The sequence below is a fragment of the Schistocerca americana genome, chromosome 1 (assembly GCF_021461395.2).
Source record: "Schistocerca americana isolate TAMUIC-IGC-003095 chromosome 1, iqSchAmer2.1, whole genome shotgun sequence".
NCBI classification, from domain to species: Eukaryota; Metazoa; Arthropoda; class Insecta; order Orthoptera; family Acrididae; genus Schistocerca; species Schistocerca americana.
In genome coordinates, this window is record NC_060119.1 from 664,075,128 (window position 1) to 664,094,385 (window position 19,258).

Here is a 19,258-nt window from a genome sequence, read left to right on the forward strand (position 1 = left end):
ATTTGTTTTAACTCATTACTGAATGTATGTTAAAAGGCAATAATTGTAAAATAAGAAAAATAAAAAATTCCAATATAATTTTATGGTTTTACGAAGCATAATATAACTAATAATTTTCTTAAATTTTTGAGGGGCTCAGGCCCCATGGAGTCGACACCCGTGCCAGTAATAATTGTATGTTGGTATGCCGATTCAAGACTTGAAAGGGCATTTTTGGAACTGACCTCATGACCTACTTTCAGTGATATGTCAAAGACACAAATTAGGTGCTTTCCATTAAGTAATTTGGAGGTAATAAACATAACAGACTTACTTGTCTTCATTACTGTTGGAAATGTGTTGCATATTAGGTAATAAATCAGTGTGTGTATGTGCCCTGCTCCAACCCCTTGTGTGTTAGGCTTCTCGTGCCTTAGTAAGACATAGCAGTCTTTCTTTTTGTAGCTTCAGAAAGTGCTCATCTCTAGTCAAGTCTCCAATAGAAGTATTCCACAGATGTCTACCACATCATCCAACACTTTTTGAGGCTAGATTAATAAACAATAGGGAAAAGCTAAGACTATGATTTCAATGCTTCTGGTGTTGTACATAGCCCCCCTCCCCCTCATCAGTTCAGTACAATGCACAGAATGTTCACAAATGTCCTCTTTTGGGATGATGTTCAACTCGAGCCACATTGGTTTGAATATTGGTTATGTCATCGAAGCCTTGACTCCTCATGTGAATTTCTGCACGGTTCTTATTGATAACACAAAGTCTTATCACCTATTATGATTTTTTTTTTTTTTTTTTTCTAGAGACGAATTGTCCATGATGTGCATTTCAATCAAGCTGTGACAGGCCTCTGCATGTCGTTTTTCTTCGGGAGTCAAGGTGTGTGGGACTTCTCAGTTCATTTTCTCTGTTGGCCGATGTTTTGCCAGTTTCTGTGCTCACTATTATCCTGCCATCCCTTATCTACACAATGTGGAGACTGCATTGTTCAAAATTTTCAGTCTTTTAGAAGCACACAAAGTGTCAAACCTGACTTCATGAATTCCTTCACTTTGAAGCCTTCACATCTTTTCCTAAATGAACAAACTTTACAATTACAGGTCTAGTTTTCATAGATCCTAGCACACACTGTCTCCTGTCAATATTGTCATCCGTTCAGTTAATTTCCCTCAGGCAAGATGTTTCAGTATTGCCTTTATGTTCACTCTGGTGTTGTGGTACTTCAAATAGTTGAAGATTATTACATGTCTGGCAGTTTTCTAATTGGCTTGTGTTCGATAAATTATAATCTGTGTACAGTTTATATTAATGGTTTATTCTTAGCACTGGTATCAGTAAAATTAATTTGGAAAATATTTTGTATTTTTCTCAACACTGCTGCTGTGACTGTCTGGACAATGAGCCCAGGCTCCCCCCCCTTGCCTGCCCTCTTGTGGACACCTACCAGATTCTTCATCAGCTTGGTGATTCAGCAATGCTGCACAGTGTTTGATGGCAGTTGGCAGTTCCATTTTAATTTTCACCTCCATTTGAGATGCTAAAACTGAATATTAATGCAATAAACATTTGAAGGTACCAGCACTTTATTACCTATTAACATCTCCAAATGCCTTACTTACAGGTTCCCTTGTCAACAATATTCGTGTATAGAAAATTTAATATCTCAGCCCATATGATCGTAAGGGTTAGATGCATACGTCATACTTTTCTCAAATTGTGCAGTGACCAATGTTTCAAGGGTGAACTGTGTTAGGTTCATTTAAAATGTTCACTGCCACAGTCAAGTATCTGTGAGCTCAAGAGGGTTTCGTGAGTACATTTTTAGTGTTCACAAACTTTTTAGATTCAGATAAATTTAGAGCGTGAAATAACACCTGCTGTATAACAGTTATGTTTATGAACAAATTTACAAAACTGCAGCTACTGCCAATAATAATATGCATAACTTGACTAAATAAATAATTGTTTTGTGGAATATTGTACATAAGTAGGTACAGTTTAGGGTAAGATTGAAGTTATGTGCAAGTTTCGCTGCTTTCCATTTCGCATTTTTGTGCAAGTGGAAGTTTTTGCACTTTTTAATTTTTTCAGAGGAATTTACAATATTCCTTACATCTATATTGCTCCACAAATTAACTTCTGGGCTGAAAAGTCAGACATTCTACGTTGCGCACAACCAACCACTTACGTTAAACATTCATTTGTAGTCACACTTATTTGGTTTTGTCACTTTCTCAATAAACAGGTTTCTTCTTGGGAGGCCTTAGTTCCTTTACAACTAACTTTCCCTGGAAATTTACTTTTCTGTTAGCATTTAAAATAGTTCATATTGACACTGCACATGAAAGTCAATTCCCGCACAGTGAACAACCAACTTCAAAAACAAACTGCCGTTTGTTGAGATGATAAAATTAAAGCAGTAATGTTTGATCACTTGACTACATGTAGAAGAAATCCACTAAACTTGTGGATTCTCCTCTTGAGAATACAAGTGGGTTGCTATATGGTAAAATCCAAAACATAATGTAATTCATTCAGAAATGCACAGAATAGTTTTTTAATCAGTATAAATGATACAAATACCCACACCGGATCTAGTTTTATTATAAAGTTAATGGTTTGGCATAACTGAGGAGTGTGCTACCACCTAGTGAATGGCAATAAAAGTCTGCTGCAATGTTCTACCACCTAGTGGCATTGACGTTAATTTGTAGGTTAGTGGTTGGAGCTAGCTGTGCATATTGTTTATCAAGTCCGCATGAATTTGATCCTTAAGGCAATTAAGTCATGCCAGTTGTGCATAGGCAAGAGCTACTGAAGATGTGCTCACATCCCTGATGCCGAGTTTCATGGAGGCTAGAGGAATAGCAATTTAGAATATTGTAGTAGATTTAGGTGCCATATATTTCATTTCACCAGGTCTATGTATGATTGAAAGCATTCAATGAAAAATCGACCAGCAAGCTGCCAAACGTTAGGGTGCTCACATGCTCTTGTGTTCTTACACAGCAGCTACCACTGGTGGACAAACAGGTCACAGTGAAACAAGCAAGCCAAAATACTATTAAGAATTGATCATGAGAGTTCCATGTCATGATGGTATTGGTACAGAGGGGTAGAGGCATACCATTTAAGTTTCAATGAAATATCTGTTTGTGTGACAAACTTCTTATGAACCTTCCTCCCCAAAAACATACACAAAATTGAGTAACTGATCCAACAACAGTATGAATTTTTATTACTTCATACAAAAAGCACACCTTTCTAGTAACAAATTAATAAAATATATTTCAGATGTTTCACACTTCAATCCAAGAAACTCTGATACAAAAATTGGATGATGTAAGCACACATAGAAAACTGATCAGAAAAATTACATGCATATCTGTAAGTAAATTTAGTTAACAGCACTAATATACTACTATTTATGTGCTGCCCTGGGCCATCTCCTTACAGATGTGCTATCCTTATACAACACCTGTCAGCTTGATCTTACTTGAGCATACATGCTCCATGGCATTTATCACTGCTTCTTCTGAGGGGTGCTGTTCTTCACAAACATTGAGGAATACAGGAACACGCTGAAGTGCATATGGATTCTAGAATGGGAAAAAAAATCATTAAAAACTATAGCTTTCCATAATTAGAATAAAAATTAGTCAATAAAAAGCAAATGCTGAAATTTTGACATTGTAAACAAATACAAGTCATGTCATTTATAAAAGAAGTATACTGTATGTAAATACTTTAGAAATGAAAGGGGGGGGGATCCTTTAATTAGCTATATACAGGGTGAGTCACCTAACATTACCGCTGAATATATTTCGTAAACCACATCAAATACTGACGAATCGATTCCACAGACCGAACGTGAGGAGAGGGGCTAGTGTAATTGGTTAATACAAAGCATAAAAAAATGCACGGAAGTATGTTTTTTAACACAAACCTACGTTTTTTTGAATGGAACCCCGTTAGTTTTGTTAGCACATCTGAACATATAAACAAATACGTAATCAGTGCCGTTTGTTGCATTGTAAAATGTTAATTACATCCGGAGATATTGTAAACTAAAGTTGACGCTTGAGTACCACTCCTCCGCTGTTCGATCGTGTGTATCGGAGAGCACCGAATTACGTAGGGATCCAGGGGGAACGGTGATGGACCTTAGATACAGAAGAGACTGGAACAGCACATTACATCCACATGCTAACACCGTTTTATTGGTCTTTTTCACTGACGCACATGTACATTACCATGAGGGGTGAGGTACACGTTCACACGTGGTTTCCGTTTTCAATTACGGAGTGGAATAGAGTGTGTCCCGACATGTCAGGCCAATAGATGTTCAATGTGGTGGCCATCATTTGCTGCACACAGTTGCAATCTCTGGCGTAATGAATGTCGTACACGCCGCAGTCCATCTGGTAATGTACATGTGCGTCAGTGAAAATGACGAATAAAAAGGTGTTAGCATGTGGACGTAATGTGCTGTTCCAGTCTCTCCTGTACCTAAGGTCCATCACCGTTCCCTTTGGATCCCTACGTAATTCGGTGCTCTCCGATACACACAATCGAACAGCGGAGGAGTGGTACTCAAGCGTCAAATTTAGGTTACAATATTTTCGGATGTAATTAACATTTTACAATGCAACAAACGGCACTGATTACAGATTTGTTTATATGTTCAGATGTTCTAACAAAACTAACGGGGTTCCATTTAAAAAAAACATAGGTTTGTGTTAAAAAACATACTTCCGCGCATTTTTGTATGGTTTGTATTAGACAGTTACACTAGCCCCTCTCCTCACGTTCGGTCTTGGAATCGGTTCGTCAGTATTTGATGTGGTTTCACACACACACACACACACACACACACACACATACACACATCTGCACTTACATTGTAGGTGCACCAGGGTGCCGGAAGGGGGGAATCCTTGTTCAGTGAGTGATCTTTACTCCTGAAGTATTTACTTTCTGCAAGAACTTTCCTTACTCAATATGGCAGATAGGAAACAAATAATGTAATGGAGATGCACAACTAACGGCATGGCATTAAAGCTGATTCAAATCACAAATTAATAAATTACAGAAGGACCTCATCTGTAATATAATGTAGGGTTTATAGCTCATATAATTAATACCATTCCAACATTATTCTACTTACACAAAAACTGTGGAACCTAGAAGTCCATTGACATTTGAAAATGCATGAATTCAAAGAATAATGTAGGTAGAGGTAAAAAATTGACACATATTCCTGAAATAACACAGTTCTTGCACTCATTTTTGGTTTCAATAAAACCTTAACAATCATTGTTAGGCTTTACTACCATAATGGAAAATCAGCTTTGCAGCTTTATGATCCTAATCACCATAAGAGGGGTATTTGAATGGGTAAAATCCCGTGAAGAAAGTGAAACAAAGTTTGAAGCCAATGGTTGTTTAACCAGACCCAAGTGGTACTGCTGCTCGGAGAGTTTAGGAAGAAGTGGAGACTACTGTGGGTTCATCTCTGCATGATGAAGTCGGCATTCATGAAGTTGCACCAGCATTCCACACACTACTGTTCAGAGAGCACTAAGGTGTACCTACAATGTTATCTGTGAAAACTCCAGTGTCATCATAGCTCACACAGGATACGGTGGCCGATGTGCTGGTCGAGTTCATTCATTTGTTCGGAAGGGGAACCGATAAGTGTTCTCCATCAGTAGGCCTAGCCCTTCTCCCAGGGAGTGGCCAAGGAGGGGAAGGCTGAGGAAGAAAAAATAGGAGTAGAGAGAACTACTCCTGTCTGAAGAGACAGCCACAGAATATTGGCCAGACGTATGGAGCTTAGCATGCTTCAAGTCTGCCATGGTACCACCACTCCAATCAGGGGCTCAACCCTTGGGTACCAGTGGCGCCTGGCATGGCGATCATTGCCAGGAATTCCCATGCCCCAAGAAGAGGAGCAACCACTCCTAGGCATACATGAGGCAGTGACAGCTCAAGTACCACAAGTGTGATCCTGGTATTGCCAGGGAGCTCGGTCAGACAGGTACATAACAGCCTCACCACATGGACTGGCTACCATGCTGGTGATCTAGCCAGCACTAAGGTGTACCTACAATGTTATCTGTGAAAACTCCAGTGTCATCATAGCTCACACAGGATACGGTGGCCGATGTGCTGGTCGAGTTCATTCATTTGTTCGGAAGGGGAACCGATAAGTGTTCTCCATCAGTAGGCCTAGCCCTTCTCCCAGGGAGTGGCCAAGGAGGGGAAGGCTGAGGAAGAAAAAATAGGAGTAGAGAGAACTACTCCTGTCTGAAGAGACAGCCACAGAATATTGGCCAGACGTATGGAGCTTAGCATGCTTCAAGTCTGCCATGGTACCACCACTCCAATCAGGGGCTCAACCCTTGGGTACCAGTGGCGCCTGGCATGGCGATCATTGCCAGGAATTCCCATGCCCCAAGAAGAGGAGCAACCACTCCTAGGCATACATGAGGCAGTGACAGCTCAAGTACCACAAGTGTGATCCTGGTATTGCCAGGGAGCTCGGTCAGACAGGTACATAACAGCCTCACCACATGGACTGGCTACCATGCTGGTGATCTAGCCAGGGTGGTGGTGGTGGTGGTGGTGGTGGTGGTGGGGGGTGTTTCGGTGAGGAAGCAGGAAGGGAGGGGGGGGGAGGGGGGGGAATCCTTCCCAAAAATGGATTACATTATGGAACCAATTTAGAAAGGGAGATCAAACCCCAAGGGGACCAGAACAAGCCAGAGAAAAAAGGAGTCGAAAACACCACACAAGACCTAAAGGAATAGCTGGATTGTTGGAAAGGAAAACAACGGAGGGCGGGGGAGGGGGGGGGGGGGGGGAGCTCGGATGGGAAGGAGTGGGTATGGGAAAGGGAATGCAGCTTGGGAGAGAAGAAAGGCTGCAATAACCCGGACTTTGTGCGCATCACAAAAGATCTGTAGGTCCCCTGGGGGCTATGCTTTCTTGAGTCTGGGTCATTTCCACAATTACTGTATTTCTTATGTTGTCTCACTGAGGTATTCTACATGATCTTCTGAGGTGGTCCATTTCAACAATTTCATTTGGTTTTAGTTTTCCCAGTAAGCTCCTAGCATTCTCATATGTAAGTTATTACAGGCTCTACAATACTTTCATAGAGCATCTTCTTCACTTAACAACTTATCTTATAAGACAATAACAGAGGGTTTAGCTTCATGATTGCTGTTTTTCCATGGGCTACTCATTGCTATATTTCCCAATTACTTTTCTGTCTATTGATAGTATGCGACCCAAATATTTAAATTTTTTACATGCCTCAGTGTGCTGGCCACCTACTGTTGTTTCCTATACTTTCTACAATGCATACGTATTCAGTCTTTTGAAAATTTACTTTTGAAACCAGATGTGGGCTCTGACCACAATTTGTTGGTTAGGAACAGAATATCAAAAATAAAGAAATTGCAAAAAAGGTAGTAAATGAAGGAGGTAAAACCTCAATGAACTGAAGGAACCAGAGGTTATTCAGAGTTTCAGAAGGAACACAGGACTGAAGCAGGGGAAAGAATGCAATAGAAGACAAATGGATAGCTTTGAGAGAGGATATAGTTAAGGCAGCAGATGATCAAATAGGTAAGAAGAGGAGGCCTAGTAGGAGTCCCTGAGTAACTCAAGATGTATTGAATTCAAATGGCAAAAGGAGAAAATATGAGAATGCAATAAATGAAGGGAATACAGATGTCTAAAAAAAGGCTAGTGGACAAAATCAAGGCTGTAGAAGCATACATAACTATGGGAAAGGTAAATGCTTTTATACAAAAATTAGAGAGATTTCTGCAAAAAAGAAAAGCACCTTTATGAATATCGAGAGCTTAGATGGCAAGCCAGTACTAAGCATAGAGTGGAAAGAATATACAGATGTATCAAAAGGTATGTTACAAGGTGTGGTGGTTGGTAGACAAGTGCCACATGAGCATATTGTGCTAATAGACTTCTATTGCTTGTGTGCTAGTGTCTCTGGAATTGTGGAGGAGGACGTCAGAGTTTGGTCCACACAAGCTAGGCAAGAAGTAAAGAAGACAATGCAAGTTGCAATTGCTCTGACATTGTTGATGCACTATGGTCTCTGAAAAGGAACTGTAGGTAAAGCAAGCAACAGAAGGCATTGTGTGTATACTGTGAAGTTTGTGTATTTACCAGTGGCACTGCTAATTTGTTACATTTTACACACACACACACAATTTCACACTGTGTGCCGGCCAGAGTGGCCGAGCGGTTCTAGGCGCTACAGTCTGGAACCGCGTGACCGCTACGGTCGCAGGTTCGAATCTGCCTTGGGCATGGATGTGTGTGATGTCCTTAGGTCAGTTAGGTTTAAGTAGTTCTAAGTTACTGATGACCAAAGTAGTTAAGTCCCATAGTGCTCAGAGCCATTTTTTTTTTCATACTGTGTGTAAATTTCAGTCACTTGTGGGGCTATCATAAACAGGAATTAATAATGACAGTCATGTGCATAACTGTAGAGTACATGAACCTGCTTCTTGTTAACAGGGTAGCCCAAAGGAATAAAAGACAGGCTTGCCAACTCCATGAAGAACATTACCCCAACAGGCGTCATCCACCTCACACCATGTTTGCAGGACTGGGGAGGCATTTATGTAAAATGGGCAGCTCATGTCATAAGAGTCACCACACTGGATGCTTGCAGACCTGCCAAACACCAGAGTCTGAAGAAGCTGTACGTCAGCGTTTTGCAGAGTAGCCTTCTACAAGCACTCAAGCGGTAGTGCACACCATGGGTGTAAACTATGACAGGGAGGCATGTTCTGCACAATGAGCACCTTCATATCAGCAAACTCCAGGCTCATAATGACTTTCCTCATTGTGTCAATTTTTGCCAATGGCTGTTTGATTAAAGTAGGCAGGATCCACACTTTCACCGATGTATCCTGTTTTCTGATGAATGCACCTGTATCATGGACAGCATGTTCAACACTGGAAACAGCCATATTTGGATGGAAGAAAATCCTCACAAGCTGCATATTCGAGGTAACCAATGTCACTCCGTTGTCAATGTGCGTGCAGGTCTCATTGATGACCATATCATGTCATACATCCCAATTGCCTGGTATTTCTGCAAGAGGTCTTACCTGGATTGTTGGATGAGGTGCTTTTGGCAATTTGCCATTCCATGTCATTCCAGCAGGATGATGCTCCAAGCACACCTTGCCAATGTGGTACTTGGTCACTTGAATTACACCTTGGGCAACAGATGGATTGGACATGGACACTTGACCCTACTGGATTTTTATTTGTAGGGGTACATGAAAACCTTGGTTTACACTACACCTGTAAAGTTACCACAAGATCTTTTGGCATGAATATGAGCAGCAACAGGAGTCATCTGTGTCTCATCCATATTTCCTATGTCTTCCACATTTCAGACACTACCATGCAAACAAAAAGTTATCCAAAATAAGTTTCATACCTTTTGATACACCCTGTGTTGACAAGCTTATAACAGGAATTACCATGGACGTAATACAGAAAGAGGAATCAGTAGAAAATGAGATGGGACATATATGATACTGCGAGATGAATTAGATAGAGCAGTGAAAGACCTAAGTGAAAATAAGGCCCCTGGAGTTGATATTCCCTCAGAATTACTGCGAGAGCCAGCCACAACAAAACACCTTCAGTTTTTAAGAAAAAAGAAATAATTCCAGTTGCTAAAAAAGGTAGGTGCTTTTGGATGTGAATACTATTGAACTACCAGTTTGCTAATTCATGGCTGCAAAATACTGACATTAAATATTTATAGAAGTGTGATAAACTGTAGAAGCCAACCTAGGGGAAGATCAATTTAGATTCGAGGAACATGCCACATGTGAAGTTGTCACAAAGATTGCAGATTTACAAACACAAATCTGCAATCTTTGTGATAACTTCGCATGTGCCAAATTCTTTTCGTGTGCGTGTGTGTTGGTGCTTTGCACAATATGGTGATGTACAAATTACATAAGTGCTGGATATATTTAGGAATATTCGAAAATACAATGCAACTTCGCAACAAAATCGTGCGGAATTTTCGACGGCAACAACACACCAAAAATACTTCGTCACAGTGGAATAACAAAAATTGAAAACGGATGATAATGTAAAGTGTGTCTTGAAAATCATGTGCAACAGCCGTCTGATGATGAACTTGCCAGTTCAAATCCGGTAACGGCACTATTTACCTAAATAAATAGCAGTATTAATAGTAGCTGGTTGCTGTTTTCTTCTTCGTAAGAATTAACCTACAGTAATTGTACACAGCCACAGTCCCACCATGTCAGTTTTAGACAAAATAGCACTAGAGAGCAGAAGCTTTTGAAACGTGGTGCTATGGAAGAATGCTTCAGATTAAATGGGTAGTTCGAATAACAAATTAGGAATTTATGGTACAGCTCAACTGAAAGAAGGGATCGATAGATAAGGGTAAAAATTGTAGAGGGAGACTAAAGCTTCTTTATAATAAGGTCACTCAAATGGTTGTAGGTTTTGTGATGATGAAGAGGTTTGCACAGGATAGATCACAACAACAAAGCACTGAGATAAAGTCTGAATACCAACACTAATAGTACATAACTGAAGTCTTACCTCTGAGAGCTTGAAGCACATGTCTGAGAATTTTGTAACTAGACGTTTGTAACAATGCATGTTTGTTCTAGTCAATGAATGCTTTGTTCTTTCCAGTCTCACTACACTTGTTACATCACCTTCAGCAGCCACCTTCAAGACCTTTCGAACAGTTTCGTCTAGGCCACGGCGCATCTGAAATACAAATATAGTTGTAATTTTTGTTTTTTTCCCCCTAAGCACCTACTAACATAAAATAAGGTTTTCTTAATCAAACATGCCATATAATCCTTATCTGCTGACACTTTGCTTTTCATGTGAATGTGTGTAAAATTATTTTTTTCCCCCCAAATAGTCTAGCAGATTCTTTGATTTAATTGGACCGATAAAAAAATCTACTCACCAAGCAGCAGCAGCAGCAGCAGCACCACCACCACACACAGAAGGTTACAATTAGGAAAGCTTTTGGAGCCAATGGCTCATTCAGGGGGAAGGAAGAGGGGGAGATTTCAGAAAAGTCACCCAGAACTGCAGGTTCGGGGAGACTTACCAGATGGGATGAGAATGAAAGATTGATTGTTGGGGACTGCATCAGACGAGATTTGAAAACCTGAGGGGTTAACGATGGAAGACTGGGTAATATGCATGAATTAATAAGAGTGAAAAGCTAAGTGCATTGTACGTAACAGAGGTGGGAGGTGGAGGTGAAAAATAGGCAGGTAAGACAATGAAAGATGTAGTAAACTAAAATGGAGTGATGAATAGAGTAGTTACAGTGCTGAGATGGAAGAAATTAATGTAAATTAAGGCCAGGTGGGTGTTGAGAACCAACGAAATATTGTAGTGCTAGTTCCCAAATGTGGAGTTCTGAGAAACTGGTGTATGGGGGAAGAATCTAGATGGGGCACGTGGTGAAACAGGCAATGAGGTCACGATTGTCACATTATAGAGCATGCTGTGCAACAAGATATTGCATGTTGCCAGTATACACCCTCTGCCTGTGCCCTCTCATCCCAATTGATAACTTGGTGCTAGTTGTGCCGCCAAACAGTGTTTACATAACAGCTGGTATTAAGACATGTCGTTTCACAGCTGGCTCTCCCTTCGATAGTATTTGTTTTGCCAGTTACTGAGCTGGTATACATGGTGATAGGAGGCTGCATAGGGCAAGTCTTGCAGCAGGGACAGTCACAGGGGTAGGAGCCATAGTACACTCCTGGAAATGGAAAAAAGAACATATTGACACCGGTGTGTCAGACCCACCATACTTGCTCCGGACACTGCGAGAGGGCTGTACAAGCAATGATCACACGCACGGCACAGCGGACACACCAGGAACCGCCGTGTTGGCCGTCGAATGGCGCTAGCTGCGCAGCATTTGTGCACCGCCGCCGTCAGTGTCAGCCAGTTTGCCGTGGCATACGGAGCTCCATCGCAGTCTTTAACACTGGTAGCATGCCGCGACAGCATGGACGTGAACCGTATGTGCAGTTGACGGACTTTGAGCGAGGGCGTATAGTGGGCATGCGGGAGGCCGGGTGGACGTACCGCCGAATTGCTCAACACGTGGGGCGTGAGGTCTCCACAGTACATCGATGTTGTCGCCAGTGGTCGGCGGAAGGTGCACGTGCCCGTCGACCTGGGACCGGACCGCAGCAACGCACGGATGTACGCCAAGACCGTAGGATCCTACGCAGTGCCGTAGGGGACCGCACCGCCACTTCCCAGCAAATTAGGGACACTGTTGCTCCTGGGGTATCGGCGAGGACCATTCGCAACCGTCTCCATGAAGCTGGGCTACGGTCCCGCACACCGTTAGGCAGTCTTCCGCTCACGCCCCAACATCGTGCAGTCTGCTACAGTGGTTTCGCGACAGGCGTGAATGGAGGGACGAATGGAGACGTGTCGTCTTCAGCGATGAGAGTCGCTTCTGCCTTGGTGCCAATGATGGTTGTATGCATGTTTGGCGCCGTGCAGGTGAGCGCCACAATCAGGACTGCATACGACCGAGGCACACAGGGCCAACACCCGGCATCATGGTGTGGGGAGCGATCTCCTACACTGGCCGTACACCACTGGTGATCGTCGAGGGGACACTGAATAGTGCACGGTACATCCAAACCGTCATCGAACCCATCGTTCTACCATTCCTAGACCGGCAAGGGAACTTGCTGTTCCAACAGGACAATGCACGTCCGCATGTATCCCGTGCCACCCAACGTGCTATAGAAGGTGTAAGTCAACTACCCTGACCAAGATCTCCGGATCTGTCCCCCATTGAGCATGTTTGGGACTGGATGAAGCGTCGTCTCACGCGGTCTGCACGTCCAGCACGAACGCTGGTCCAAGTGAGGCGCCAGGCGGAAATGGCATGGCAAGCCGTTCGACAGGACTACATCCAGCATCTCTACGATCGTCTCCATGGGAGAATAGCAGCCTGCATTGCTGCGAAAGGTGGATATACACTGTACTAGTGCCGACATTGTGCATGCTCTGTTGCCTGTGTCCATGTGCCTGTGGTTCTGTCAGTGTGATCATGTGATGTATCTGACCCCAGGAATGTGTCAATAAAGTTTCCCGTTCCTGGGACAATGAATTCACGGTGTTCTTATTTCAATTTCCAGGAGTGTATATGGAGATGGGTGCAGAAGGAGCATAGTGTCTGACAAGAATATTGCAGAGATTGGGAGGGTGACAAAAAGCTCTTCTATGTGTGATGGGCAAAATCTAAGACAAAATGGATCTCATTTCAGGGTATGATTTTAGGAAGCTATGGCCTTCTTGAAGTAGCTGATTAATACATTCTAGACCAGGATAATACTGAGTGATCAATGGTGTGCTCCGAAGTTGTTTTTTTGGAGAGATCCGCAGTACCAGGATTGGGTGTAATGGCTTGGGAAATCTGCTTTTGAGTTAGGCTTGTAGGGTAATTACATCCAGTGAAGGCTGAGGTGAGAATGGTGGTGTATTGCTGTAAAGAGTCTGCATCCAAACAAATACATTTGCCTTGAATGCCTAGACTTGGACAGAAGTGTGTAGCTGGCTTTCAGTGAGGACGAGATCAACATCAATGAAAGTGACATGGGATTCAGAGTAGGACCTTATGTGTGCGCTCTACAGCTGTTTGGTGAGTAGATTTTTTTATCTATCCAGTTAAAGTATCTTGTCAAAAATGGTTTGTTTTAATTATTAGATTCCTTGATTTGAATCATGTGTAACAATCTCTATATAATAATATTATTTGTAGATGTTAATTTTCATTCATATTTATTGCAATTTCCTTTCCCCCCCCCCCCTCCCCCCCTAATGGAAGCCTGCTGAAGATGTTTGCTCTGACATAAGAAACCCACTTATAAAATCTAGGCAAGGAGGAAGAGTCTGCAAGCAAACATTACACTTTTTCAACAATCCTTTAATTGATATAGATGCATTAAGAGCACACTTCTACCCTTGTCCCCAGGGGACATGTGGTGAGCACCTGGTAGGTGTTCAATGTTCAGCCTGCTAAACTGAAATTGTGTGTGTATGTTTTACTGTGGTCTCATGTTGCTGTTTTCATCTTCCTTTTTGATTACCAGATACTGATTACGATTCATTTTTGTAAAGAAAATTACATGCCATCATGAGTGTACAAAGGGAAAAAAGTTCTTTAAGATTCTCACTGGAAACTACAGTAACAGGTTTAGTAATAAGTTTGACTGGCAAAGAAATGATTTTTATTCATTTGTGCATGTGTTTGGTGCTTCAGCTTCAGGGCATAATGTGGATTAGGGCAATATCCAAGAATTCTGTCCATTTTTCTCGTATTTGCTATAGAACAACTGGCTAACTCTGTAGCAGAGAGTACCTATAGATTTTATTTGTGAACCAAGGCAAATATTCTAGAATAAATGCTTTCTATAGTGATCATCATAAAAGGTGTTACATCCAGAAGAACCTGACCAATTCACTCCTGACTGGGTTGGTGTGTTGCACATAGTCAGCTATGAATGATTACCTCTGCATGGTCGGCCATGCACTTGGATAGCATGGGTAGAGCTGTGACGTCACACCCATTGGTTGATTTAAGAGGGCTCCCAAATGGTCGTGATGGCCATTACAATAGTGTGTATCGTCACTAGAGCTTCAAATGAATGTGCACTACACCCAGGCCCCACCAGATGAGGTAGGAGGGCTGTGGGTGGCTGCGTGATCCTTATGTTGCACTGCACACCACAGCAATCTAAGTGATACCACCAGTGTCCACTGCTGATGGCGATGGGTGCATGAAGGCACAATGTGTAGAATCTGGACATGCACAAGGAAAGAGAACTGACAGGTTGTCCACCATGTGCGAACAGATCCAAGGGCAAAGACAAGCACAATTCAGCTGGCTGTCCTGCCTTCCATACAACATCCCGTAAGTGCCAGTACCACTGACAGGCAGTTGCTTGGCACACCCACACTCATTCTCCCAGCATCACGTCTGATGCACTTGGTATCAACAATGACATACACAGGGCCCTGCAACATGGCAGTGTATCATCTTTAGTGACGAGTCCCGCTTTTCCCTTGGAAGCGGCGACAACCAGGTTCATGTCTGAAGGCATGGTGGAGAGCACCACAAAGAGTGGTTTGTGAACTCCCATTACCCGTACAGCCAGCGTTGTGTGATGGTGTGGTGAGTTATATCCTATAATGCCCGTTAACTGTTAATGTTTGTAACGGGGTCCATGACAGCCACATGTTACATGGTTGAGGGCTTGCAACCAGTGGCTCTGCCATTTGTGAATGCCCACACCCATCCCCCATTTCAACAGGACAAGGATTAGAGCCTGGGTTGGCATATTGCAGGACTACATGCAAGACCTGTCTGGTACAATGGGGGCCCAACAACATATTAACACATATCTTTTGTGACTGTGTAGAGCAGTAAGTGTTAGTTCTTCAAAGTTCAAGGTGTAATCATTATGTAAGTGTGGCACCCCCTACCTGCATGATTGCAATGCACCTTGTCCTAGGTGCAACTATTTTATAATGTTCACTGTATACTGTTAAGGTAAAAATAAAGAAGATTTAAGAAACTGTATTGTTTCACTGCTATTTTCTGATTATGGGTCGTGTGAAAATGCTTAAAATTAGTGACTACTGGTCCAGATACATGTCCCTGAACACACCAATTTTCATCAAGATTTTGTCCATAGAGAATGATTTACTTTCAGGACAACTCTGATAGTAACTCACAAGATGGATTATTCAGAATTAGAAATATATTTGATAAAGTTCATACAGTATTCCACAACAAATTACATCCATACCAAAAGCTCTATACTGTCAAGTATATACATGCAACAAAGGGAACTTGCTTTCACAATCTGGGGAAAAGTGGCAACATACAGGCAACACTTATGTTACACGACAAGCTTAATATCACTTCAATGACATAATGTGTTGCTCAATGTTGGATATATTTAGTGTGTGGAGGTTTCTTACTGTGCATGCAAGTAACCAAATGAGGATGGACACAGCATTTCTGAAAGACAGGGTGACATTGGCAGTTTGGTCATGCTATGTGGCACCTGCTGGTTACTCCATGCAGCTATGCCCCTGCCTCAAACCTGCACATGGAATAGTGCGCACTATGACAATGTATCATGCCATGAAGAAAATATGCTCTGAACTGTAATAGCCAATTTATTACTGCAGGCAGTTACTGTATGGGATGTTTTAACAGTATATGAGCTGAGGTAATATACGCATGTCTTGGAGCAGCTGCATTTCTTATTTAGTAGCTTAGTGTAAATAAATAAGAATGACTGCATTTCCAGCACATGCCAAATTGCTAAGCAGATGAAGTGCAGAAAGAAGATACTGAGAGGGGAGATGAACTCAAGAGAAGCAATTTCATATTTCAGATAATTACATAGCAGCATATGACTTTATACTTCCACTCACCTTCAGAGACTAAAGAAATATCTCAAGCTATATTTTGATTGAGGACAATCGTTGACAGTACTTATTTGAATCTTGGTCTGTTCCTCCAACTTCTTAACCCTGGAAATGTCTGAGATGGAAAGGACTGACAGTGAAAGACTCAAGAACTGCAGATTACAACTCAAGTACAGCAGCAATTTACCTCACTGACCTCGATTGAGTTCAGTTGAATCCGAGCAGAAGACTGAAATGCTACGAAAATTTCTTTTCCACATACTGGACCTGTGCATTTTAAATACTAATGATCTCCATAGAGTAATAAAGGGTGATAAATGCCACTATCAGGGTTTTGTCTGTCTCTGGTAAGAGAATTAATTTAAACTCAAACCATAGAATGGAGGAAAGCTAGAAGAGGACAGCATTTTGATGACAAGAAGCCTCTAAAATTTACTAGGAGGCATTTTAGAAATATACTTAGAGCGAGTTTGTAGACGTGCAATTTACTCAGATCAGAATGAAAGTCAAGAAATCGGGTACAAATTCTGAACACGTTTTGTACCGCATGTTTTGAAAGAAAAACTAGGATAAGACTTAAAAGTAAAGATGAAAATACATTGACAGGTTTATGAAATGAAATGAAAAAAAGAAAATGTATACACTGCTAGGCATTAAAACTGCAGCATCGTGAAGATGGGAGCAGAGAGAGATGTGCCAAGGGGGGTGTGCCTCATGACAATAATAGATACAGGGTTGGCACCACATCACGTTTTCAGGTGAGTCCTGCTTCTGTGTGCAGCTTCGTAATGGTTACATTCATGTGAGGTGGCACTAATACAGGCTCAGAACATGGTATGAGGGTGCCATGGGGTACACAACATGACCACTTTTAGTTTGAATGGCCAATAATTTGAATAGCAGCAGTTACATTTCTGAAGTGTTAATGCCACTGGCTATACCCTATCTTTGAGATCTCACTGACATTATTTTTTTGTGAAAATAAAGCATGTTGCCATTTCTGTCCTGGCCACCTCAATACAGAGGATATTTGGCTGTTGCTCCGGTCAGCACATTCCGCAGAACTCTCATCCACTGGAAACACCCGGTCACGAGTTGCCAGCACAGTGGCATATCACTACTTACACACACGTGTGGTGGTAGGCACGACGACAGTTTGTCTATCTGGACACAGTGTAAACAAAGTTCTTGTGTGAAGGGTGTGTTTTAATTTTGAATAACTTCTTGTGAACTGGAAATGATTGAATATCTGCAACAGAGTTTTCTTCAGTGCAGCAATACTTAATTTCAAGTTTTGTACATAATTTACAAAATAAACACTTTAGAACACATGTCCAACTATTCCTTTTGGTCTGTGCTAGCATAATAACACTTCTAAAGATAATTTTAAATGGAAGATGTCCATGTGCCAAAAAACTCTCTGGAACTTTACCATTACATTTCCAACACATAAACCCAAACAGATTTCTCTAGTCAACATTCAAAACTAAATACTCAATGTTTCTGAATGCTTTTTGTTGGTGCCCAAATAATACAGGGTGGTCAATCGTTAATGCAACTGCTTTCAAGGCACATGGCCAGCCAGCGAGGCCGGCTGCTGTGCCTGCGGAGCAGGTGACAGGAGGTCAGCAGTAAATATAATATGGAAAATCCAGGATGGAATGTAGCAATATTATGAAAAAGATAGTTACTACTCACCATAAAGTGAAGATGCTGTTGGAGACAGGCACAACGAAAAGACTAGCACAAAATAAGCTGGTTGGTTTTGTGTGTGTGTGTGTGTGTGTGTGTGTGTGTGTGTGTGTGTGTGTGTGTTTGACAAAGGCCTTGTTGGCTGAAAGCTTATTTTGGACAGTCTTTTTGTTGTGTCTTATCTGTGACCCAGCCTGCCCACTATATATGAAGATGGTATCTGAAATGTGCGCCTCGACCGGGACTCTGACCTGGGATCTCCTGCTTGCATGGCAGACGCTCTATCCAACTAAGCCATCGAGGACACAGATGACTGCAGGGACTTATCTCTGGCACACTCCCTGTGAGACCCACATTTCTACTTACTGTCCACACACTACAATTGTAATGCCCCTGCCCACTATGCTCATACTCGCGGCAGTTAATCTACCAATTCCTGTAAGAGTTTGAGCAATGTGAGTGCATCCGCACTGAAAAAGATCATCGGGCAGCATACTGACTGCAGTGAGTAATGATTATAGTGGGGCAGGGCACAACAAATGTAGTGTGTGGACAGTAAGTTGGAAATGTAGGTCTCACGGGGAGCATACCAGAGATAAGTCCCTGCAGTCGCACTATACTTTGTGTCCTCAATGACTGTCAGATAGAGCGTCTGCCACATAGGCAGGAGATCTCAACTTCAAGTCCCGGTCAAGACACACATTTTAAACTGTCCCCTTTGATATTTATCAACGCCTGTAGGCAGCTAAAGGTCAGGATTTCATTCTCCGCTATACTGTGAGTAGCAACTATCCTTTTTATAATATTGTAAATATAGCATGGTTTGTTGTGTCATTTATTTCTAGCATACACAACATAAACACTTAAAAAGGTAAGTAAATCACTCAGGTATGTTAAGCAAGGAAAAGCTGGAACTGCCTCCCTTCATTGTTCAAGCATTTCTGGCACCTGCTTACAAAACTGCTCATTAAACTCTGCAGTTCCCTCTGAGAAATGGCTGCAATTTCTTGATGAACATTAC

The 19,258-nt window shown here is 41.9% G+C and overlaps 1 protein-coding gene across 1 annotated transcript in view; it reads right to left on the reverse strand.

Moving 5' to 3' along the window:
- Positions 1–3,197: 3,197 nt before the first annotated feature.
- LOC124608407 (legumain-like) overlaps positions 3,198–19,258 on the reverse strand; it is a 153,030-nt gene continuing 136,969 nt past the window's right edge. The window contains exons 11-12 of the mRNA XM_047139983.1: positions 10,639–10,812; positions 3,198–3,593 (exon numbers count right to left, since the gene is read on the reverse strand). Of these exons, the coding sequence (XP_046995939.1) occupies positions 3,462–3,593; positions 10,639–10,812 (306 nt within the window). The 3' untranslated portion in view covers positions 3,198–3,461. The remainder of the gene's footprint in view (positions 3,594–10,638; positions 10,813–19,258) is intronic.